Raw genomic sequence first — 20,085 nt, 5'->3', positions numbered from 1 at the left:
TACAGAGTTAGTGATGGAGAGAAAGAATGGGAGAGATGGAGAGAGAGCCAGACAAAAACAGTTCTTGCAACAAACATATCCACAAGGGGAGAAGAGTGTAAACACTGAAGACAACATTAATTTAGTATCATGGGTATGTAGATTACCTTGTTTATTGCACATGGAGTCCCATCAAGCGGAGGGCGGTTTGTCATAACACATTTCTTCTTTGCTGGCTGTAAACATTTCAGATGCTGGCAAAGCTTCTGGAAGAGCTACATGTAAAAATGCAATAAAAGCGTTGATGCTATTTTGGTATATGGGAGTATTAATTGCATGAAAAATTGTCGCTTTTAATTAAATCAAGATAACCGAGCCATCAAAGATTTATAAACAAAATGTTTAGAATGACTTGCAAGGGAAACGGTACTAATGCAACTGAATGAATAATTTTCACAATGGAACGAGTTATAATCCTTGCATCTCACTTCCCCCCCCCCTACATGTTTCCTCACATGTCTCATCTATTTCCATACCTCTCCCTCCCCCTCCCTTCTCTCTCTCTCTCTCTCTCTCTCTCTCTCTCTCTCCTCCTCCTCTCCCATCCCCTTGCTCTCTGTCTCTCTCTTCATCTTTACTATCTTCCTCTACCTCCCCCTCTCTCTTTCAATATCTCTCTCCCTCTCCCCCTCTCTCTCTTTCTCTCTCCCTCTCTCTCTCTCTCTCTCTCTCTCTCTCTCTCTCTCTCTCTCTCTCTCTCGGTCTTTCTTTTTATTCCTCCCATCTCTCTCTATCCCTCCTACCCCCACCACCTTCTCTCTCCCTCCCTCGCTCCCTCTCCTTTCTTTTTTACTCCCTCTATTTTGATCTGCAGTCTGCCCTCTCTCTCTCTCTCTCTCTCTCTCTCTCTCTCTCTCCCTCTCCATTTTTCTCTCTCTCATACACACACTCAGAGCGGGGGAGGAAGGGGCAGATGGAGAGAGAGAGGGGTACATTGACAGGACAAGAGAAAGAGGAAGTGCACCATCATACATTCATGAGATGACTGTAACTGTAGCCTACCTCTCTCTTTCCCGTGGGGCACGTCCTTGCACTGCTGCCCAGTGCGATGCGGCACTGATGGTCTGTGTCGTAATACTGGCCAGGGAAAGTTTGAGTGGTCAACCGAACAGCACTTGGTGAGGTGATGTTCTGCAGACACTGAGATCGCGGCAATCTAAAGGAGTTTTTTTTTTTTTAATTAAAAAATACTGAAGTTTAGAAAGATGACTTAATAAATATTGAAGTTTTAGTAGGATGTCTTAACAAATGATAACGTTTAAGGAAGATATCTTATACCGAATATTTTTAGAAGTTTCATAAAGTACTCTTTGCAGACTTGAAGTTAATCATTATTGTGTGAAGGGTGATAATGTTACATCAAGGATCAAGATTAATACCTAAATGTTTTTGCAATGAGACATGCTTAAAAATTTATCTATTTAAATTTCGACATAAACAAACATAATTGCATTCCATCCCCATTCAAACTGTTCTTTTTGGTATATTATTTGAAAAACTTATTTGTTTTTAGTCTTGTCGTTTCGATAAGTTTTGTTGTTGGTGTTGCTTGTTGCTTAGACATTGGCTAAACTGTCGGCAACTTTAAAGGTAATACAAAGTTTTGGGAAATTTTGAAAATTGGATGGATAGTGAATCTTTACAATTTTGATATATTTGGATGCCCCTGTGGATGTATTATAAGCACTAAAAAAATTAGCCCCTAAAACATTTTTGTTTTCGAGAAAAATTGAATATAAAAATTTACCGGTGCTCCCGGTAAATTTTGATAAATTTCAAATAGCGCCTACGGCCGTACAATGGTAGGTGCGACCATGAAAATCTCAGAATATGTAGTTTGGATATATAATTTCCAAACGGGAATATCTAATCAGTCGATTTTAGTCAAGAAATATTGTTTCATAGCTAAATTAATATCTTGACCTTGAGAGGGAGCTATACAACATAAAGAGTTTATTATTTATAATTTCATAACTTTAGACTCGATTTAAACCGCGACAACGATCAATGTATAATGTAGGAACGCATATGCTTCCAATATGTTAATTTGAACCAAATGCATGACCCATACCAAAACTTTGTAATACCTTTAAGTGCACGACTTCCCCTTCCACCCCTGTATCCCCGATTCTAAAGGCAATGTAACATTTCTCGCTTTAATCATCTTACTTGAGGTATTCCAAAAGGGACTTGGTACTGCATGTAGACCATCGGACTGACTGTGCCCCGCTCACTGTGTATCCACTCATCAGGTTGGTCCGGTCTATACATCCATTGAACTGACCGTCATGATACATACCAAGTCTTTAAAAAAGGAGATAAGATAATTACAATGAATTGTTGAATATATACGCATGATATACAATCAGACAAATACATGTAGACGCATCAGCAATCAAGCAGAATATCTGGAGACCTTCAAAGAGCTCATAAGTCGTTATATCAACGATTTACCATAGGACTAATTCCTTCATTTACATTTTCACTGAGCATTGAGGCGGTGGCAAATGTCCTATCAGATTCTAAATTTACTAACAAACATGATAATTCATAGTCATAGTCTCATAGACATCCTTGTCTATTGAATGATAATGTGTTAAAGATAGCGACTGAAGATTGAAATTATGTAATTCTGCCCCTTTCAATTGTTTTGGCTGGCTAACCAAGTCGTGATGTTATTGTTCATTGTTTATCATATTGTTTGAGGTTTTCTTTGTATGTTGTTATTATGATTGCAATGAGAAGAAAAAAATATTGAAACATAGTACTATCCGCATCTAAGAAATAACAAATCATACAACATTGTAAACAGCTTCAATTTAAAACAACTGTATCGATAAAGAATAGACATTCATATATATTCGTAATTTTGCAAATGAGTATACAGGGTTACTTTCAGTGGCTATCACGTGTTGTTTGATCGCGGGTATTCAATTTTCTCAACAAAAAAAACAACAACTCTGAGGCTTTTACAGGTCAAAACAAGTTTAACTTGCATATGTCCATGGCATATGTCCATAGCAAATCAGATAACTTATCTGATTTGCTATGGACATATGCCCCTTGTTCTTTTCCTCCTAAATATGCCCCTGGGTTAGAATTCCAACATCTCTATTAAATGCAAAAATGATTTTTTACTTACAAGTGTCCCAGTTCATGTGCCAATGTTATTGCGGTCCCCATCGGGCTAGTATCCTGTACCACGACACACTGGTAGCCCTCATCACATGCCCCATGCATATAGGCTAGCCCCGTAGCATTGTAGTTGTTATTGAGGTGAACATCCTCTCTGAAAAAAATAAGTAAGTTGGAAAGTAAGTAAAATTGATTATAAAATTTGATCAAATCCGACCATTTATAATGTAAAAATAATATATTGAATATACTGAATGTTTCTTATTAATTTTGTTTTTACCAACTCTAGTAATGTTTACAAAATAAAATAAAAATGAATACGTTCCAAACACATTTCAAATAATGGACCGTACACTCTCATATAATTTTTCCTAAAAGATTACGTACACCCCACCCCCTCCCCTCTCAAACATTAGTATATTTCATTTAATCTTAAGCTTTGGTCAAGCGTTCATGATACTCGACCCAGTGGTACATGAATCCACAACATTTTCATTAAAATTTGTCTGTTTTCTCCAACGTACATGACGTAATCTAATAAATAGATAAATAAATAATGGACATAGATTTTATATCAAGATAATAGGACTTGTATAAAGGCAAATAGATACAACAACTACACTTCACAAATAATTATTTCAATAGACTCTTTTGAAAAAAAATCTTTGAAATATTTTGGACAGATTATTAATCTTACCTTGTAATAAGAATCATGGCGTCGAACTCGCCCCTATGCCAGTATTTATTTTCATTCTGCCAATCATTACAGAAATGTCTTAGAAGTTGATTCGCATCTGATTCAATGGGTAAGGAGTTCTATAAGAAAAATACATCACAATTTGTTCATATTTTTAAATACGATAATCGCAATCTTATTTTGAACTTTAAATCGAAATGAGCAACACCTCACCCCAACCAACTTTTGAATTCTATTCAATTTTCATTGTCACACTTTCCCCAACATATGTGTTATGGTATGGACACGGTTGTCAAAGATACTAATTCCTTTTAATTAAATCAATTCAATGTCAAGATACTATTTGATTCCTTCCGATATGTGATTGGTTTGATTTGATTATTTTGATCCATATTGAACATATATTTAACAATCGTTTGTATGATCGTGATGAAATTATACAAAGACAAATTGTGGTTGAATGAAACTGTAATTGTTCAGATTATAAGGCTGAAATTAAAGCACAGGTCAGGTGGATGAACAAACAGTGTAAAAATCCATAATCGAAAAGAGAAAAAACAGAAAACAAGCAGATTAATAAGGTTATTCTTCTTTTAACCATAATATCAGCAAAACATAATACTTCGGCTGTGCCATCCCGTCTAAAGTGATTTTAATGTAGTACTCTATTAAAGCAATAATGAATTTGGATATATTAAATTATAGAATCAAACATTGAAAGAAATGATTACCGTATCATCCTTCAGAAAAACAGTCTTGGTGACTCTGACTGTAATATTGACACCAAGGTTTGGGATATCACTCCATAAGTCCGCTGCCTGTATATGACAAAATGGAGACATAATCAGATATTAAGATTTCCGTAAAATGTGAATATTCATTATAAAATATTTTAAAAATATAGCGAGGTTTGATCAGTCGTTGATTAAATGGGGAGGGGGCACAACCAACCCGTATCCTTTTAAAACTAACTTTTGCATACCTTAAGTACACACAAATTTGCCCCCAAATCGCATGTGTTCATGTGCCCCCCCCCCCCAACGAAATTGAAGACCCTCAAAAGCAAATAAGAACGATGCAAACTTCGAATTGGTTTAGTCCAAACTTATATAGGTCAACATTTTGGTGCACTAGATAGTTTTTCATCGTGTAAGAATTACATCCCAGTTATATCGACGAGTGAGACCGACATGAGACCATCAACATCTAGACCGAACATAGAACGACATTACCCCGGATAGGAGAATAAAAACCGGTTAACGGTGAGTTCGGAGTCGATGTGGCAGTTTGAATAGGATGTCAAATATTGAGAAATGTTATCACATGTCAATGTACACTGACTGACCTTGTGAAACTAACCTGATTTGAAATATTGGTGATGTAGTTTATCGTGTCGCCACCATGGTAACGGGATAGATCGTGATGTAGAACCAGCATCAGTTCGACCGCTCGAGGGGTTAAAAGCTCACCTGCAGGGTAAAATCAACATCCACAATCATAGCAATAAAAATTATGAAGAGTTGGGAAGGATAGCACTGCTACCGTTGACAGCATATTATGATTATATACCCGCAATTTACTACAAATCAACGATTGGGGTTCAGAGGGCAGCCCCCGGAAAGTACATCATTTTTGCCTCAAATAGAATGCATCTTATATGCATAAAATACTCACCGGAAACAGGCGGAGGTATCTTGTATTTGGCCTTAATTTTCATGGAGTTGGCTTGTCCCTTTTTCATCGACAGATTATGCTGTACGTACAGAGAAGATTAAAAGAGGGGTCTGTCATCATCATCTTTATCACTATCATCGCCACTATCATCATCACTGCCATCATCACTATCATTATCGCTACCATTATTACTATCATCATCACTATCATCATCGCTACCATTATTACTATCATCATCACTATCATCATCGCTACCATTATTACTATCATCATCACTATCATCATCGCTATCATCATCAATATCATCATCGCTATCATTATTACTATCATCATCAATATCATCATCGCTATCATTATTACTATCATAATCATTATCAGCATCACTACCATCATCAGCATCATCATCATCATCATCATCATCATCATCATCATCATCATCATCATCATCAGTATCATCATCATCATCATTACCAAAATCATCATTATCAGTACCTTAATGACCGTTTGTTTTGTACTTACCGGAATACAATGATTGTATCCAATTGATGACAGTATGGAGAAGATTGTGAAGACGATAGATGTCGATGTAGTTTTCATGGTTACAAATCAAAAACGTTTTCTGATTTAACAGATGTAGACAGAGTATGCCACAAACGGAACTTTGCCTGCTGGCCTGGAATCTTTCCACTGGTAAATAATTCCCATCTCCTGTCCTTCCTTTATCCGTCCCTCCGATAGGACGCTAAGTCGTAGCCACTATGACAAATTTGAGAATGTAAAACATGTTGAAATATAGTTGCGTATCGCAGAAATATGGTTAAAGAAAGTCACCGACGTTGAAACTCTTTTTTCTTCTTCTAAAATACGGTTCCCCTTTCAAATTGGAATTTTCTCAAGATAAATAAATCGTTCGCCTTACACTTGGCCCTTTGATGAAGACGATGAAAACAAAAGCATCACAAAAAGAGAAATACAAATGGCGATGAAACAAGTACCTTTACATCTAATGTTATAGATGTTCTTTAGAGACTGTCACATTCGTAATACTGATGCGCTCTTAAAGACAGCCTCAGAAGCTAAGAATAATTTTAAAGATGTTTTTTGAGGCCATTTCATCTGTATGTTGATGCACTGTAAAGTCAGTCGAATAAATCCCTGTGCTTTATGCAGCGTTCTGATCCCATTGCAATCATTATTTATTCATATTGATTGGATATTCGATCGACTGATGAGAGTTTATTTCCCCGCCGGTATTATTTGTTATGGTATTTAAAACAAATGATGGAGACGTAACGCCCATGGGAGCACGATCCCCTTATCTTATAAACGTATTAATGCTTTGGGATATTGGGCAACTTTAGGGAGAGAAAGGGAAATAGAGACAGAGGATGATAAGAGGGATAAGATAAGAGGATAATGATGAAATGGAGGATGATGATGAAATGGAGGAAGGACAAATAAAAACTTACAGCCTAGGCCTACGTTTACACAACGATGATACGGTTTATTAATAGATGATATAGCTATAAAATTATAACAATCCAACCACAATATTTTAGATTGTATGTTAATATGTTGGCGTGGAAGTTGCCCTCTTTATAAATGGATGATATTTTCGACACGTTTATTAACTACTATTCTTGTCGGCAAGTTAAAAAAAAAATCAAAATATCTCTTTCTGGTAAATTCTTTCCCCCCTAGTTTGACGCACATTTTGCTTGGGATGCACGCCTCACACGGTATGAAAATAAATTAGTGCAGTAATAAAGTGGTCTCACTCACCCCCCCCCCCCCACACACACACACACACACACACACAAACACACGTAAACACAAAGAGGTATAGAAACAATAAGGCGCCAGGTGCCACCACTTGAATCGCAAAGAGGAAAGAAGAAGAGAAAGAGGGAAAGGGAAAGGTAGAGGATGGAAAAAGAAGATGTGATCATTATCCCACTTGCATGTGACTTTGTATAGATTAACATTTCATAAAACTGGTGCCCCCCCCCCCCCCCCCCCCCCAATGATGTCTATACCCCCTACCTGACTGCACCCATGCACATTACGCCACTGTATACACAGATTATGATGTGGGAATGGTTATGTTCATGGTTTCATTTAATATAACTTTTAGTACTGGACCTTGCTTTACTATTCATTTAAACATCAAACCCCCGGAAAGGTTTATCCAATCGATCTCTGAAATACTAGCTTTTGCCATCCTCTCTATAGATTTGTTTATCTAAACCAATTTCTGTTTGGCGCCTTCGTGTTGATGCATGCTCATCCCGTGTGGACCAGTGCCGTCTGCTAGAGTGTAGAGGGGACGGAGAGGGTATAAGTGGGAGAGAGAGAGAGAGAGAGAGAGAGAGCAAACGAGCGCGCGTGAGAGAGAGAGAGAGAGTGGGATAGAGTGGGAGAGAGAGAGGGGGAGAGGGATATGGGAGAGGGATTGGGGAGAGGGTAGAGAAACCGTACAAAGAGAGGAAAGATACATTTAAATTAACAACAATTAATGAGAGAAAGAGAGAGAGAGAAAGAGAGAAAGAGAGAGAGAGAAAGAGAGAGAGAAAGAGAGAAAGAGAGAGAGAGAAAGAGAGAGAGAGAGAGAGAGATAGAGAGAGATAGGAGTATAGTGAGAAGAGAGAATAAAAAGAGGGAAAGATGGAAAGGGAAGAAGGGAGCGAGAGAGAGACATTTTTGTTTTTAAATTTATGTATACTAAGCTTGAACAAAATTAATGCCTGCGCTTGAAGGAGAAGAATAGAGTGTTTAATAATTGATTAAAATATATGGACCCCCCCCCCCAGTGTTTGATAGCGAGTGTGTGGATTGTGGAATGCACATTTGCTATAACAGACAAACAAGCGGAGGGTCAAAGTCAGAAAAGAGGGGTGCGCCTGCAACAACCTCACATATTAAGCACACCTTGTTTATTCGAAAGATTTATCATAATATACAATATTTCAGAGTTTTGTTTTGTTTTGTAGCGAACACACCTTTATAAGAGGGTGTCCTAAAAAGCGGCCCTTTTGACGAAAAATAGTATTTTTATCCAAAAAACGTTATTTTTCCATTATATCAAAATTGGACAGGTAATTTTTTCGTATCTTTTAAGAAATTTGCCAATGTACAAGCATAAAATCTTGTGCGAAGGGGAGGCTTGTATATATTTTTAGTGGAAAGTCGGAGTTAGCCAAAGTTATTGATTTGATTTGATAGAAAACTACAGTTTTGCCCATATGTGTATAAACTGTATGCATATACGTGTATAGACCAGTTCACGGTTAGCACATTACTGCAATGACCCCGAATATCCACAGATCTTAAAAACAAGAAGAGGTCCCACTGTGTACATTTTGAAATAATCACTCCTACAGCGATGGAGGTGCTATATAAATAGCCTTTGTTTCCCCTTTTCAAAGAATATTTCCACCTGTGTATCATGGAGTGCACTGAATGTGCATGAATGAATAATGTTACATAACTTTCATGAGCACGTATCCAGTATTTTGTCTCTGTGTATTTCACAATTTGTTCCGCAATGACCTTTATCTGCTCATGCTCAGACTGCAACCGTGAACTGGCTTATTAGCGTATTAAGGATGTGTTTTGAGTGCTTAAACCGAGTTTATAGATAACTTGAGTTTAAATCTGTAAGCATCATATGTTTGGTATCAAATGATGGATAATTAGAATATATTTCAGTTGAGTTATGTAGTGTGTAAAATATAAATTTTGAGCCGAAAAGGTCCATTTTTAGTATGGATAATGTGAGAATGGGCATGGACCCCCCCCCCCCCTCTCTCTCTCTCTCTCTCTCTCTCTCAACTCACACACAATCAACTGTTCTTTGACACCTCCCTTCATCTGCTTGGTAAAATCTGATGGTAAAGAAAAATGTTTCAACATAATCAAAGGAAGATATAAGTAGGCTACAACAAATCCTAGCTGGGACTATAGACAGCCCAAGAGACCTATAATATAGGTATTTTGAGCCCTCGGAAAAATTCCCAGAATGCCCATAAAACTGACATGCCGGTTACATATTTTGTGAATACTCAAGTAATTTTTTTCAGAAGACCATGCAGAATGTCGGAGCGTTTATGCGGTGTAAATTCTCTTTTTAATACATGTGGATGTATTGAAAAGTATGGACATGTAAGTATGTATTGAAAAGTATGTATATACATGTATTTATATATCAAAAAGTATGTACATGTATGTATGTATTGAAAAAGGCTCAAGTCTTTTCCATTCTACATACAGCTGTATCTGTTTCTGTCAATTCTAATAAAATTATTTTTCCCATGGCCGATGGAAAGACTTTTCGTTCAGACCTGTCTATTTTTGGGCCATATACAACCCTTGTCAATGTTTAGTTCAACCCGAGATTCAACTCACCCGTTCTTGTACTCGACAGAGTATTCATATTTATTTTCCCCCTAACAATACAAATTTTGCGCTTGACTGATTTGATATAAATGGCAGATATTATTGCCACGTACAAGAATCTGTCGACCTTCTGTAGAATCGCTTCACAAAACCTGGCCCTGAATTCTAACTGTAAGTGCTAGCTGTAAGTCGACCGCAAGAAGACAGCGATTTTTTTTCTCATAACGCCGTGTATTGAACTCCAATATATAATTGAATATTGGGCAAAAGCGTTCAAAGCAGCAATAATAGACGAGAAGAGAGTTATATGAATACGTTTTAGGGAACGGAAAGGTGGTCATTTATCAGTGAATTAGGTAAGTACAACGTCGTGCCAGTATTTGTGCACACTTCTGATCCAAACACATACACGGATTATCCAATAGACACCAATCAGGTGATCCGAACAAGTTGATAGGTCGATAAAAACTAGAAGATATTTAAATTATCCATCATTTGACATCAAAACCATGGCGATTAGAGGTTTTACCTCGAAGTTATCTATACAACTCGATTTAAGCACACTAAACATATCCTTGATAAACTAATACACGTATTTGTGGACAGTTTATATACATAGGCCTATGGGCAAAATGTCGTTTTCAATGAAATCAAATCAGTTTTGGGGTAACTACGATTTTCCACGAGAGATACAAGCCTTTCCTTCGCACAAGGTATTATGCTTGTACATTGGCAAATTTCTGGAAAGTTACGAGAAAAAAAAACGATTTTGATATAATGGAAAATAACGTTTATTGATAAAATTCGATGTTTACTATTCCGGATTCCGTTGAAATTGGTATCAAAATGTAGATAATCTAATTTTCCTTCATCTGACACCAAATCATGATGTTTCAAGGTTTCCTTAATATATTATTAACAAAATACTATTTTCCGTCAAAATGGCAACTTTTTTGGACGCCCCCTCCGATATAGGGTTGTCCGCTACAGGTTCCAATACAAAAACACCTCTGAAATATTGTGTATTATGATAAAATCTTTCGATTAAATAAGGTATGCTTAGTTTGTGTGGGAGTGGTAGGCAAACCTCTCATTTCTGACTTTGACCCTCCGCTTTAGTATATTGATAAAGAAATGAGGATGATCGAGACAAGATCTGCTGTTAATGTTATTAGCAATATTATTTAAATGAGATGTAACCCTTTTGCAGCCAACATCAAATTCTGTAGAATTTTGCAGGAATTATGAATATGTCACGTATGTCCAACGGTGTCGATTTGTATCCGTCGTTGGGGGGATGATAGGTGCCAAAATATTTTCGGCAATGGATCAAAGCAACCAAGAGGTAGAAGCGTGTGGCAGGTTGCACCCCATCCCTTCCAACTTATTTACTTTTTCAAGCCACCCTCAATAAGGATAACATTTCAGAGAATATGGGACCCATTTGGGTCCCACATGGTCTTGCTACCTGGGTTATAATCTTTTCAAGCGCGTAGCAAGGATTTTATTTTTAGGGGGCGGTAGTGAGCACGCGAAGCGTGCGAATCACTTACAGAGCAGAGGGAGTTTTCCCCGTCCCGCGCGAAGCGCGAAAGCTTTGATGATTCATTAAATTATTAGAGAAAGAGGACGATTCGCTATACCGTGCTCGACTCTTAATCCTTGTCTAAATTCAGTTTCTTTTGACGTTTCATTAAATTATCAAAGAAAGAAGACGATTCGTTTTACCATTCTCGATTCTTAATCCTTATGTGAATTCAGTCCCCCCCCCCCTTCCGCGCGAAGCGCGGAAGCTTTGACGTTTCATTAAATTATTAGAGAAAGAAGACGATTCGTTGTACCGTTCTCGACTCTTAATCCTTGTCTAAATTCAGTTTCTTTTGACGTTTCATTAAATTATTAGAGAAAGAAGACGATTCGTTGTACCATTCTCGACTCTTAACCCTTGTCTGAATTCAGTTCCCCCCTTCCCGCGCGAAGCGCGGAAGCTTTTACGTTTCATTAAATTATTAGAGAAAGAAGACAATTTGTTGTGCCGTTCTCGACTCTTAATCCTTTTTCTTCCAACGTCCTCTTCATTTCTTCTTTCTCTCTCTCTCTCTCTCTCTCTCTCTCTCTCTTTTTTTTTGGGGGGGGGGGGGGCGACCGCCCCAACCGCCCTCCCTAGCTACGCGCCTGTATCCTCTCTGTCTCTCATTATCTCTGTCGCCCACTCTCTACTTTGCATTTGACGCACTGCGGCATTTCTATGATGCTGTTGATTGAATGAATTGAATAAATTCATCAATTCCTGATGAAGCCGTATGAGCGAAAATTCAATTTATTCTTGTTTCATATACGGTTGTCTCATTTACGTTTGTATTATGAAAATGAGATAGCAAAATGTGTATATTGATGGTCATCTTGCGAGTAATAACTATTAACTGCTTTCATCGGGCTCTCATCATTAATTTTTCTCTTCATTTTTTTTTTGTTGATGGTGAATTATTGGGGCGAATGATTGTACAGGCCACCCCCCACCTGAAATATTGGGGGGGGGGGATATATCCCCCATGCAAGGAAACCCGTTTACTTTCTAGACTTCACCGTCAGACACTATTGATTGACTGACCGACTTCTTTTTTTCTTTGGTAATAAAATACATAGAAATAATGAGCTGTAAAGGGTACGTGAGCATTTGTCTACACCAAATCACCAATGACCCACTTCTTGTCATGCCAAAAATTAACTGATTGAATCTTTGCGCAGCACAAAAGGTACGACCATTCGGTACAATGGTTTGAACATCAGACTATTTAATTTAACGAGCGCGCTCGGTAAATTAATTCGACAACTAACAGTCGTTATTTTCCCTCAAAAAGACGTTTTCAAGCCCTTTTGTTTTGAGGGAAGTTTTAAATTAGTATTATCTTTCAAACGCCGTTGGAATTTAACATTTTCATTTGTGTGGCCTGCAAATGGGACATAGTACCTTTAAGGTAAGTTTTTAGTTGGTATTATCTCTTGTTAACCGTAGGATTTACATAATTTTATATTTTCAGCTTGCAAAAGGGACAGACTACCTTTAAGGAACCATTCCAAATCGGAGCATTGTTTTCAAGAAATATGGCCGATGTTGTGAGCCTTAATGTCGGAGGTACGATATACACGACATCGCGAGCTACATTGACTCGTTTTCCGGATTCAAGGTTAGGGTCAATGTTCAGTGATCGGCTCCCTTCCATCAAGGATGATAAGGGGAATTACCTCATTGACGGGGATGGCTCCTTATTTCGGTATGTTCTGAATTTCTTACGGAGGTCCATTCTCGTCTTACCCGAAGACTTCAAAGAGCTCGACATGCTTGCACAGGAAGCTGATTACTACCAGATCAAGGAATTAAACGATGCTGTGACTCAGATCAGAAATAAAGTTACCATCGATAGGGAGGAAGAAAAACGAGCTAAAGAACGCGTAAAGAAGCAAGAATTCCTGGAGTTGGAGCTTTCCATTGATGCACAAAATTGTTTAGCCTGGAAAATATTTTGCAAATCTGAAATCCTTAAGAAAATCTCAATATGTTTGAAAAACAACAATTATGTTATCGAAGAGCAAGGATTCCCATTACTCCCCTTTAATCGTGTTAATGTTTTCATGCAAATTACTGAGTTAGGTTTCAAACTTGTATCGGTATCATCAGGTAAAAGTGCTCCCCATGGGAGGATAGATAGATGGGTCTTTACAAGAGATACAAAATAAGGAAGTATTACATGTACAACTCCAACAAAGGCAAAATAATGTAGCTTGGCACATGCTTCTGTAGGCAATTTTGCAACAACAAAAATATTCAGTGAAAACTATTCACATTTCTTTGAGGGTGAGGTAAAATGTAAATGAGAAAGCAGGATTATAGAAGGAATCCCGAAGCGACGGGAGAGGGATATAATTAATTATTGTGATTTTTGTATTTCACAGAATTATGATTCCGCATTACATATTTTTACAAATACATGAATTGAGTACATGTTACCACCCTGCGTGTAGCTATAAATACCCACTTCATTCAGTCATTTTGGCGGTGTGTATTTAAGCGTAATCTCATTGTTTATTTGAAACTTGAAAACTGCATTTTAGCATCTGTATGATTACTTTCCATACTTCTGGGTATATCATTATATATACATGTGCCTAGAATACTTTGGTTTGAATGGATGAAATTGGAGGAATTTTTGTTATCAAACCAGTATTGATATATAGTTAACATAGAATGTATTATTATGTCAATTTACCTTGTCCGTGCAACAAATTGTTTTCAATTTTATTTCGAATTGATTTTGATTTTATGTTTGTTTGTTTGATATTTTTGTAATCGTGTATTCTATGTACATATCTTTGAGCATGTTGATGCACAGTATAAATGAGAAATGAGAATTGTTTTAATAAAGGGATGGGAGAGAGAATGGTTTTCTTTTTCTTATTTTGCATTCCACAGTTTTAATAAAGTTATGAATTCGCATACACATGTACCTCTACAAGCACATGACGTTTATGTTGTAGCTTAAGCACTTAGTCTGTTCAGCCACTTCATGTTTTATTTAAAAATTATGTTATGGTATAATTTTCCTTTTGGGTTCTGTGCAATCTTTTACGTGAATGTGTCTAAAATTTAGTTTTGAACTCGTATTAGAAAGTTTTCGTGTAGATCTAAAGCTGAAACACTGTACCATTCATGTTACTAATTCACTTATGTATAAACTGTATTTTGTCAATGTGTATTGTCAATGCAACAGACAATTTAATTTTCATTTAGAACATGCCCCCTCCCCTAGACATTGAGCACTGTACATCATCCGTCATGGTGTAAATTAATTTATGAAAAGCATCCTAAACGAGGGTCGAAGTTTAGAGTAATTTGATACCCTATACAAGATAGGGAAATCTTGCATAGTATTTTTTGTGAATTGCCGTTTCACTTTGCTTAGAGTTCAATTGAAATATAACAGATATGAATTTATTATGCTAAAACATAATTTGCTAAAATTGTATGTAGATCTTTTTTGTACTTGGTCACAATTAAGATTCATTGATATGTTTAAAGTAGAAAATATTCCGAATGAAATTATTTGGAAAAAAATATTACCTCATAAGAAAAAATATTTGAAAAAAGTTTTATCGAGAATGGCAAGATACCGGTTTACTGAAAATTCTTGATTTGATTACAAATGGTAATTGGAACGACTCTACATTATTTATTAAGAAGGTGAACGCGCAACAGGTCTTATTTGATTTTGAATATGCAAAATTAAAGAAAGCATTCCGCAGTGTTGGTTAGATAGATTTAGTAATGTCAATGATTTTGAAGATGAATGTGATATTTCGAATCTTATAGAAATAGAAACAGGGGATAAGGTAAATGTTTTTGGTATGAAAGGGAAATATTCCTTTCGTTTGTTAATACGGAAAAATTCAAATGAACCAATTGTCATTTATTTTTGGAATTCCTTTCTAGATTTAGATAATGACTTTGTTCGGAAGGATGTATTTTCATTTAATTTAAAGCAAATTCGTAATAATAAAGTTAAACAATTTAATTTCAAGATGATTCACAGGTTTATTGCCTCAAAAGAAAATTAATATAAATGGCAAATTGTAAGTAATAATTCAGGCAACACTTGTGGACAATTTGATTGAACGCTTCCCTTTTTATTAGATTACAAGGGTGTGCTTATGTTTTGGAAAATAATATGTAATTTAATATTTCACCTATTTCATGTAGGCCTACAAATAAACCAAAACATATAGGTAAGGACATAGGAAATAAGAAATATGTTTTCCTGATTCATATTTTAAATAATGCGCAATATGAAATTATAAATGTTATAAAAGATTGTCAGTGGTTCTGTTACTTACCCGCATGCTTTGTTTTTTAATTCAAGTCGTTGCTAATATTGTTTTTAAGGTATGGATGTGTTGGCAAAGAAAATAATACTAAACTGGAAGAATCGTTAAATAGACTTTAATTTTTAGCTAATGTTATTTTTTATTCAATCATTAAGTAATTAATGTAAATATGTATTGGAATTATGGAAATAAAATCCTCGCTTGAGGAAAAGAGATAACAACGCATAAACAGTGTATAAGACATGACGTACTGGGAGAAGGACACGAAGAGAGAGAGAGAGAGAGAGAGAGAGAAAATGAGAGAGAGAGAGACTATTCTATAAGTAAGCCTAAATATGACATTTTAGGGGCAAACTGAGTCAGTAATGACTTTTTATACATTGATAAAGTTGATGTTTGACATAAATACTGCAGCTCTACAGTCTCCACACCCATGCCGGTCAATTAATAAATCCCACATAATAAATTATAGTTAATCATTAACATGACCTATGTTAAACTACACATATTGACATTTCAATGGATCATGAATAGTTTTGGTTTCATCTTTGCCAACGGATTATAAACAGCATGTACGTCAAATGATAATGCATACTTATCCAGTGTTGACCAGTGTCGTCTGCTATAAAGTGTGCACAGGGGGTGGGGTGGAGAAACCATAAGGAGAGAGAGGGAGAGAGAAATATATACATGTATAAGTAAAAGAGAGAGAGAAAAAAAAGAGAAGAGAGAGAAGTGAGAATAGAAAGAGCGAGAGATGGAGAGAAAAGAAGGGATTGATTGAGGGTGGAGAGGCGGAAATAGAGAGAGGAGAGGAAGAAGGGGTATTGATCGAGGTAGGGGAGGCGGGGATAGAAAGAAAGGAAATATAGAAAGAGAGAGAGAGAGAGAGAGAGAGAGAGGTTCGAACAAAATTAATGCCTGCGCTTGAAGAATAGAGTGTTTAATAATTAATTCAAATTTATGGATTTGTTTTCCCCCGAGAAATAAGCTATCCAATTCACCGAGTATTTCATAGCGAGTGTGTAGATTTTGGAATCAACATTTGCTATGTCAGACAAACCTCGTGAGTGCATGCTTTAGTAGTGTTGTTAACCTGAGCAATTAAGTGGAGGGCCAAAGTCAGAAAAGATGGGTTTGCCTGTCATTATCTATCTCACAATCTAAGCACACCTTGTTTATTCGAAAGATTTTATCATAATATTAAAAATTCTACATGACCTATGTGAATCTCTACAAATCGATATTTCAAAGGAACATGAATAGTTTTAGTTTCATCTTTGTCAACGGATTAACGTAGCACGTACGTCAATGAATATGCATAATAATCCAGTGTTGTCTGCAAAGTGTGCGGGGGGGGGGCGGTCGAGAAACCGTATAGAGGTCAACCGTCAAAAGGGCAGCTTTTGTGGACGCCCCCTCCGATATAGGGGCGTTCGATCACTACAAATAAATAAACAACACATGAAATATTGTGTATTATGATAAAATCTTTCGAATAAACAATGTGTGCTTAGTTTGTGTGGTAATGACATGCAGGCAAACCCCTCTTTTCTCTTTATAATGACCAACATAATCTTATCGAGTCTTTACTCAGCACAAAATGTACGACTTTGGGGTACAAGGGTCGGAAAATCAGACTACCTTGTAGAATGATGTGTTTTTGCAACGCGTTTTGAAAGTTCCTAACGGTCGATATAATTCCACGTAGAGACAATTAGCAGTTATATTCTTTCAAGAGGAGTTTTTAGTTGGTATTATCTCTTGTTAACCATCGGAGTTACATCATTTTATATTTTCAGCTTGCAAAAGAGACAAACTATCTTTCAGGAACCATTTCAAAACGGAGCTCTATTTTCAAGAAATATGACTGATGTTGTGAGCCTTAATGTCGGAGGTACGATATACACGACATCGCGAGCTACATTGACTCGTTTTCCCGATTCAATGTTAGGGGCAATGTTCAGTGATCGGCTCCCTTCCATCAAGGATGATAAGGGGAATTACCTCATTGAAGGGGATGGCTCCTTATTTCGGTATGTTCTGAATTTCCTACGGAGGTCCATTCTCGTCTTACCCGAAGACTTCAAAGAGCTCGACATGCTTGCACAAGAAGCTGATTACTACCAGATCAAGGAATTAATTGATGCTGTGACTCGGATCAGAAATAAAGTTACCGTCGATAAGGCGGAAGAAAAACGAGCTAAAGAACTCGTCAAGAAGCAAGAATTTCTGGAGGTGGAGTTTTCCCATACTTCATCCAGGGAAGCCTGGAAAATATTTTGCAGATCTGAAATCCTTCAGAAAATCCCAGTACTAGTTAAGATAGGATTTGTAAAGCGGCCCTGCATTACTGGTACCGAAGAGAATGGATTCTCAATACCAAGCAAGCCCCCACCATGCCCATTGAATCGTGTAAATTTGTTCATGCAAATTAATCAGTTAGGTTTCAATCTTGCATCGGTATCATCAGGTACAATTGATCGGGGAAGTGATAAGGGGCGAACAGATAGATGGGTCTTTACAAGAGATATCAACTAAGGTACGTAGTAGTACATGTACAACTCCAACAAAGGCAAAATAATATAGCTTGGGCCATGGCACATGCTTCTGTAGGCAATTTTGCAACAACAAAAATATTCAGTGAAAACTTTTCACATTTCTTTGAGGGTGAGGTACAATATAAATGAGAAAGCAGGATTATAGAAGGAATCCCGAAGCGACGGGAGAGAGATATAATTTGTTACTGTGACTTTCGCATTCCACACTCCACAGAATTAGGATTCCGCATTAAATACTTTTACAAATACATGAATTGTGTACATGTAACCATCCTGCATGTATAAGCTATAAACACCCACTTCATTCAGTCATTTTTGAGGTGTTTATTTACACATAATCTTATTGTTTTACTTGAAACTTGAAAACTGCATTTTAGCATCTGTATGATAAATGTCCATACTTCCAGGCATATAATGATATGAATGTGCCTAGAATACTTTGGTTTGAATGGATGAATTTTGAGAACAAAATAAAAATCAGTAGTGATATACAGTTAACAGTTAATGTAAATTTACCTTGTCAGTGCAACAAATTGTTTTCACTTTAATTTCGAATTGATGTTGATTTTATGTTTGTTTTTTTGATATATTTTTAATCGTGTATTCTATGCACATATCTTTGAGCATGTTGATGCAAACTATAAATGAGAAATTCGAATTATTCAAAGGGATGGGAAAGAGAATGTTATTGTTATTTTGCATTCTACAGGTTTTTTAAATTATGAATTTACATATACATGTCCCTCTACAAACACGTAACGTTTGTAGCTTTAAGCACTCGTTAATTCAGCCACTTCATGTTTAATTTGAAAATTGTGTTATGGCATATGGCACTATTACATGAATATGTCTAGAATTTTGTTTTGAACTCGTATTTTAAAGTCTTCAAGTAGATCTAGTCGATACACTGTACCATTCATGTTACTAATTCACTTATGTATACACTGTATTTTGTCAATTTGTTTTGCCCGTGCGACGGACTGTTTTCATTTTTATTTAGAATCCCCCCACTCCTGTATTAACATTAAGCACTGTACATCATCCGTGTAAATAAATGTATGTACCCTAAACGAGGATCGAAGTCTAGAGTAATTTGATACCCTATATAGCCAAATTAATTATTGAGTCTTGTTTAACCAAAAATTTACACATCTTATCTCTGTTATTAAAAGGTAGAAACACAGGAAATCGTTTTCTTTTTATCACCCTTCTTTTGCCAGTACAAATTGATGTTTCTCTCGACCCCTCTTCATGATCATGCATTCACTATCTTTTTCTCCAAGTTGTTTGGTATAACGTTTGTATCATTTACTACCCCGTTGTTTAAGTGTAACGCTTATACGAGTTACTTCCCTATGTGTGGTATTGTATAACGTTTTAAGTTACTGTCCCGTTTGGTATAACGCTTATACCAGTGAATGCCCAGCTGTTTGATATAACGCTTATACCAGTGAGTGCTCAGTTAATAGATGTAGTATTTATCATATCTATCCCATCAATGTTGGTATAATAATAAGAGTCACGTACATGTCTTGTAATTTTCTTTTGTTGTTTGAATTTCTGAAATTATCATATCCTTTGTACTATGCATATTTTTCAATACTGAATGTTTTGCCTTACAAATAAAAAATAAAATAACAAACAAAATGGTTGAAGGCCTGTTTATTTATATGCGTGGCTTTTGTTATGCATAAACAATTCATG

The 20,085-nt window shown here is 36.4% G+C and overlaps 2 protein-coding genes across 2 annotated transcripts; one reads left to right on the top strand and one right to left on the bottom strand.

The window, feature by feature from the left end:
• Positions 1-116: 116 nt before the first annotated feature.
• LOC105442236 (A disintegrin and metalloproteinase with thrombospondin motifs 17-like) lies at positions 117-6,603 on the bottom strand. The gene is made up of 9 exons (XM_030997277.1): positions 6,065-6,603; positions 5,546-5,624; positions 5,231-5,340; positions 4,603-4,689; positions 3,872-3,990; positions 3,182-3,328; positions 2,209-2,343; positions 1,042-1,195; positions 117-254 (listed from the first exon to the last, which is right to left on the bottom strand). Exons 1-9 carry the CDS (start codon positions 6,140-6,142, stop codon positions 117-119), a joined length of 1,047 nt encoding a protein of 348 aa, XP_030853137.1. The 5' UTR covers positions 6,143-6,603.
• Positions 6,604-13,045: 6,442 nt separating this feature from the next.
• Positions 13,046-18,601, top strand: LOC115929099 (BTB/POZ domain-containing protein KCTD6-like). Its single transcript, XM_030997276.1, has 3 exons — positions 13,046-13,416; positions 17,881-18,058; positions 18,596-18,601. The coding sequence occupies exons 1-3, from the start codon at positions 13,046-13,048 to the stop codon at positions 18,599-18,601; spliced, it is 555 nt and encodes a 184-aa protein (XP_030853136.1).
• Positions 18,602-20,085: the final 1,484 nt, after the last annotated feature.

Source organism: Strongylocentrotus purpuratus, unplaced genomic scaffold, assembly GCF_000002235.5.
Source record: "Strongylocentrotus purpuratus isolate Spur 01 unplaced genomic scaffold, Spur_5.0 spur5_scaffold_4, whole genome shotgun sequence".
NCBI lineage: Eukaryota > Metazoa > Echinodermata > Echinoidea > Camarodonta > Strongylocentrotidae > Strongylocentrotus > Strongylocentrotus purpuratus.
Note: the sequence above shows the minus strand (reverse complement) of the source record. Positions and strands in the feature narration are given on the sequence as shown.

Bases quoted from the DNA above. Each gene is read 5' to 3' on its own strand.
- LOC105442236 (XM_030997277.1), bottom strand. From the start codon at position 6,142: ATGAAAACTACATCGACATCTATCGTCTTCACAATCTTCTCCATACTG. The intron at 3,991-4,602 runs GTAATCATTTCT...TTTTTCTTATAG, and splicing joins TTTTTCTGAAGGATGATACG to AACTCCTTACCCATTGAATC. The intron at 255-1,041 runs GTAGGCTACAGT...TTTTACATGTAG, and splicing joins GCCCCACGGGAAAGAGAGAG to CTCTTCCAGAAGCTTTGCCA.
- LOC115929099 (XM_030997276.1), top strand. From the start codon at position 13,046: ATGGCCGATGTTGTGAGCCTTAATGTCGGAGGTACGATATACACGACA. The intron at 13,417-17,880 runs GTTGGAGCTTTC...TTTCCTACGGAG, and splicing joins AAGAAGCAAGAATTCCTGGA to GTCCATTCTCGTCTTACCCG.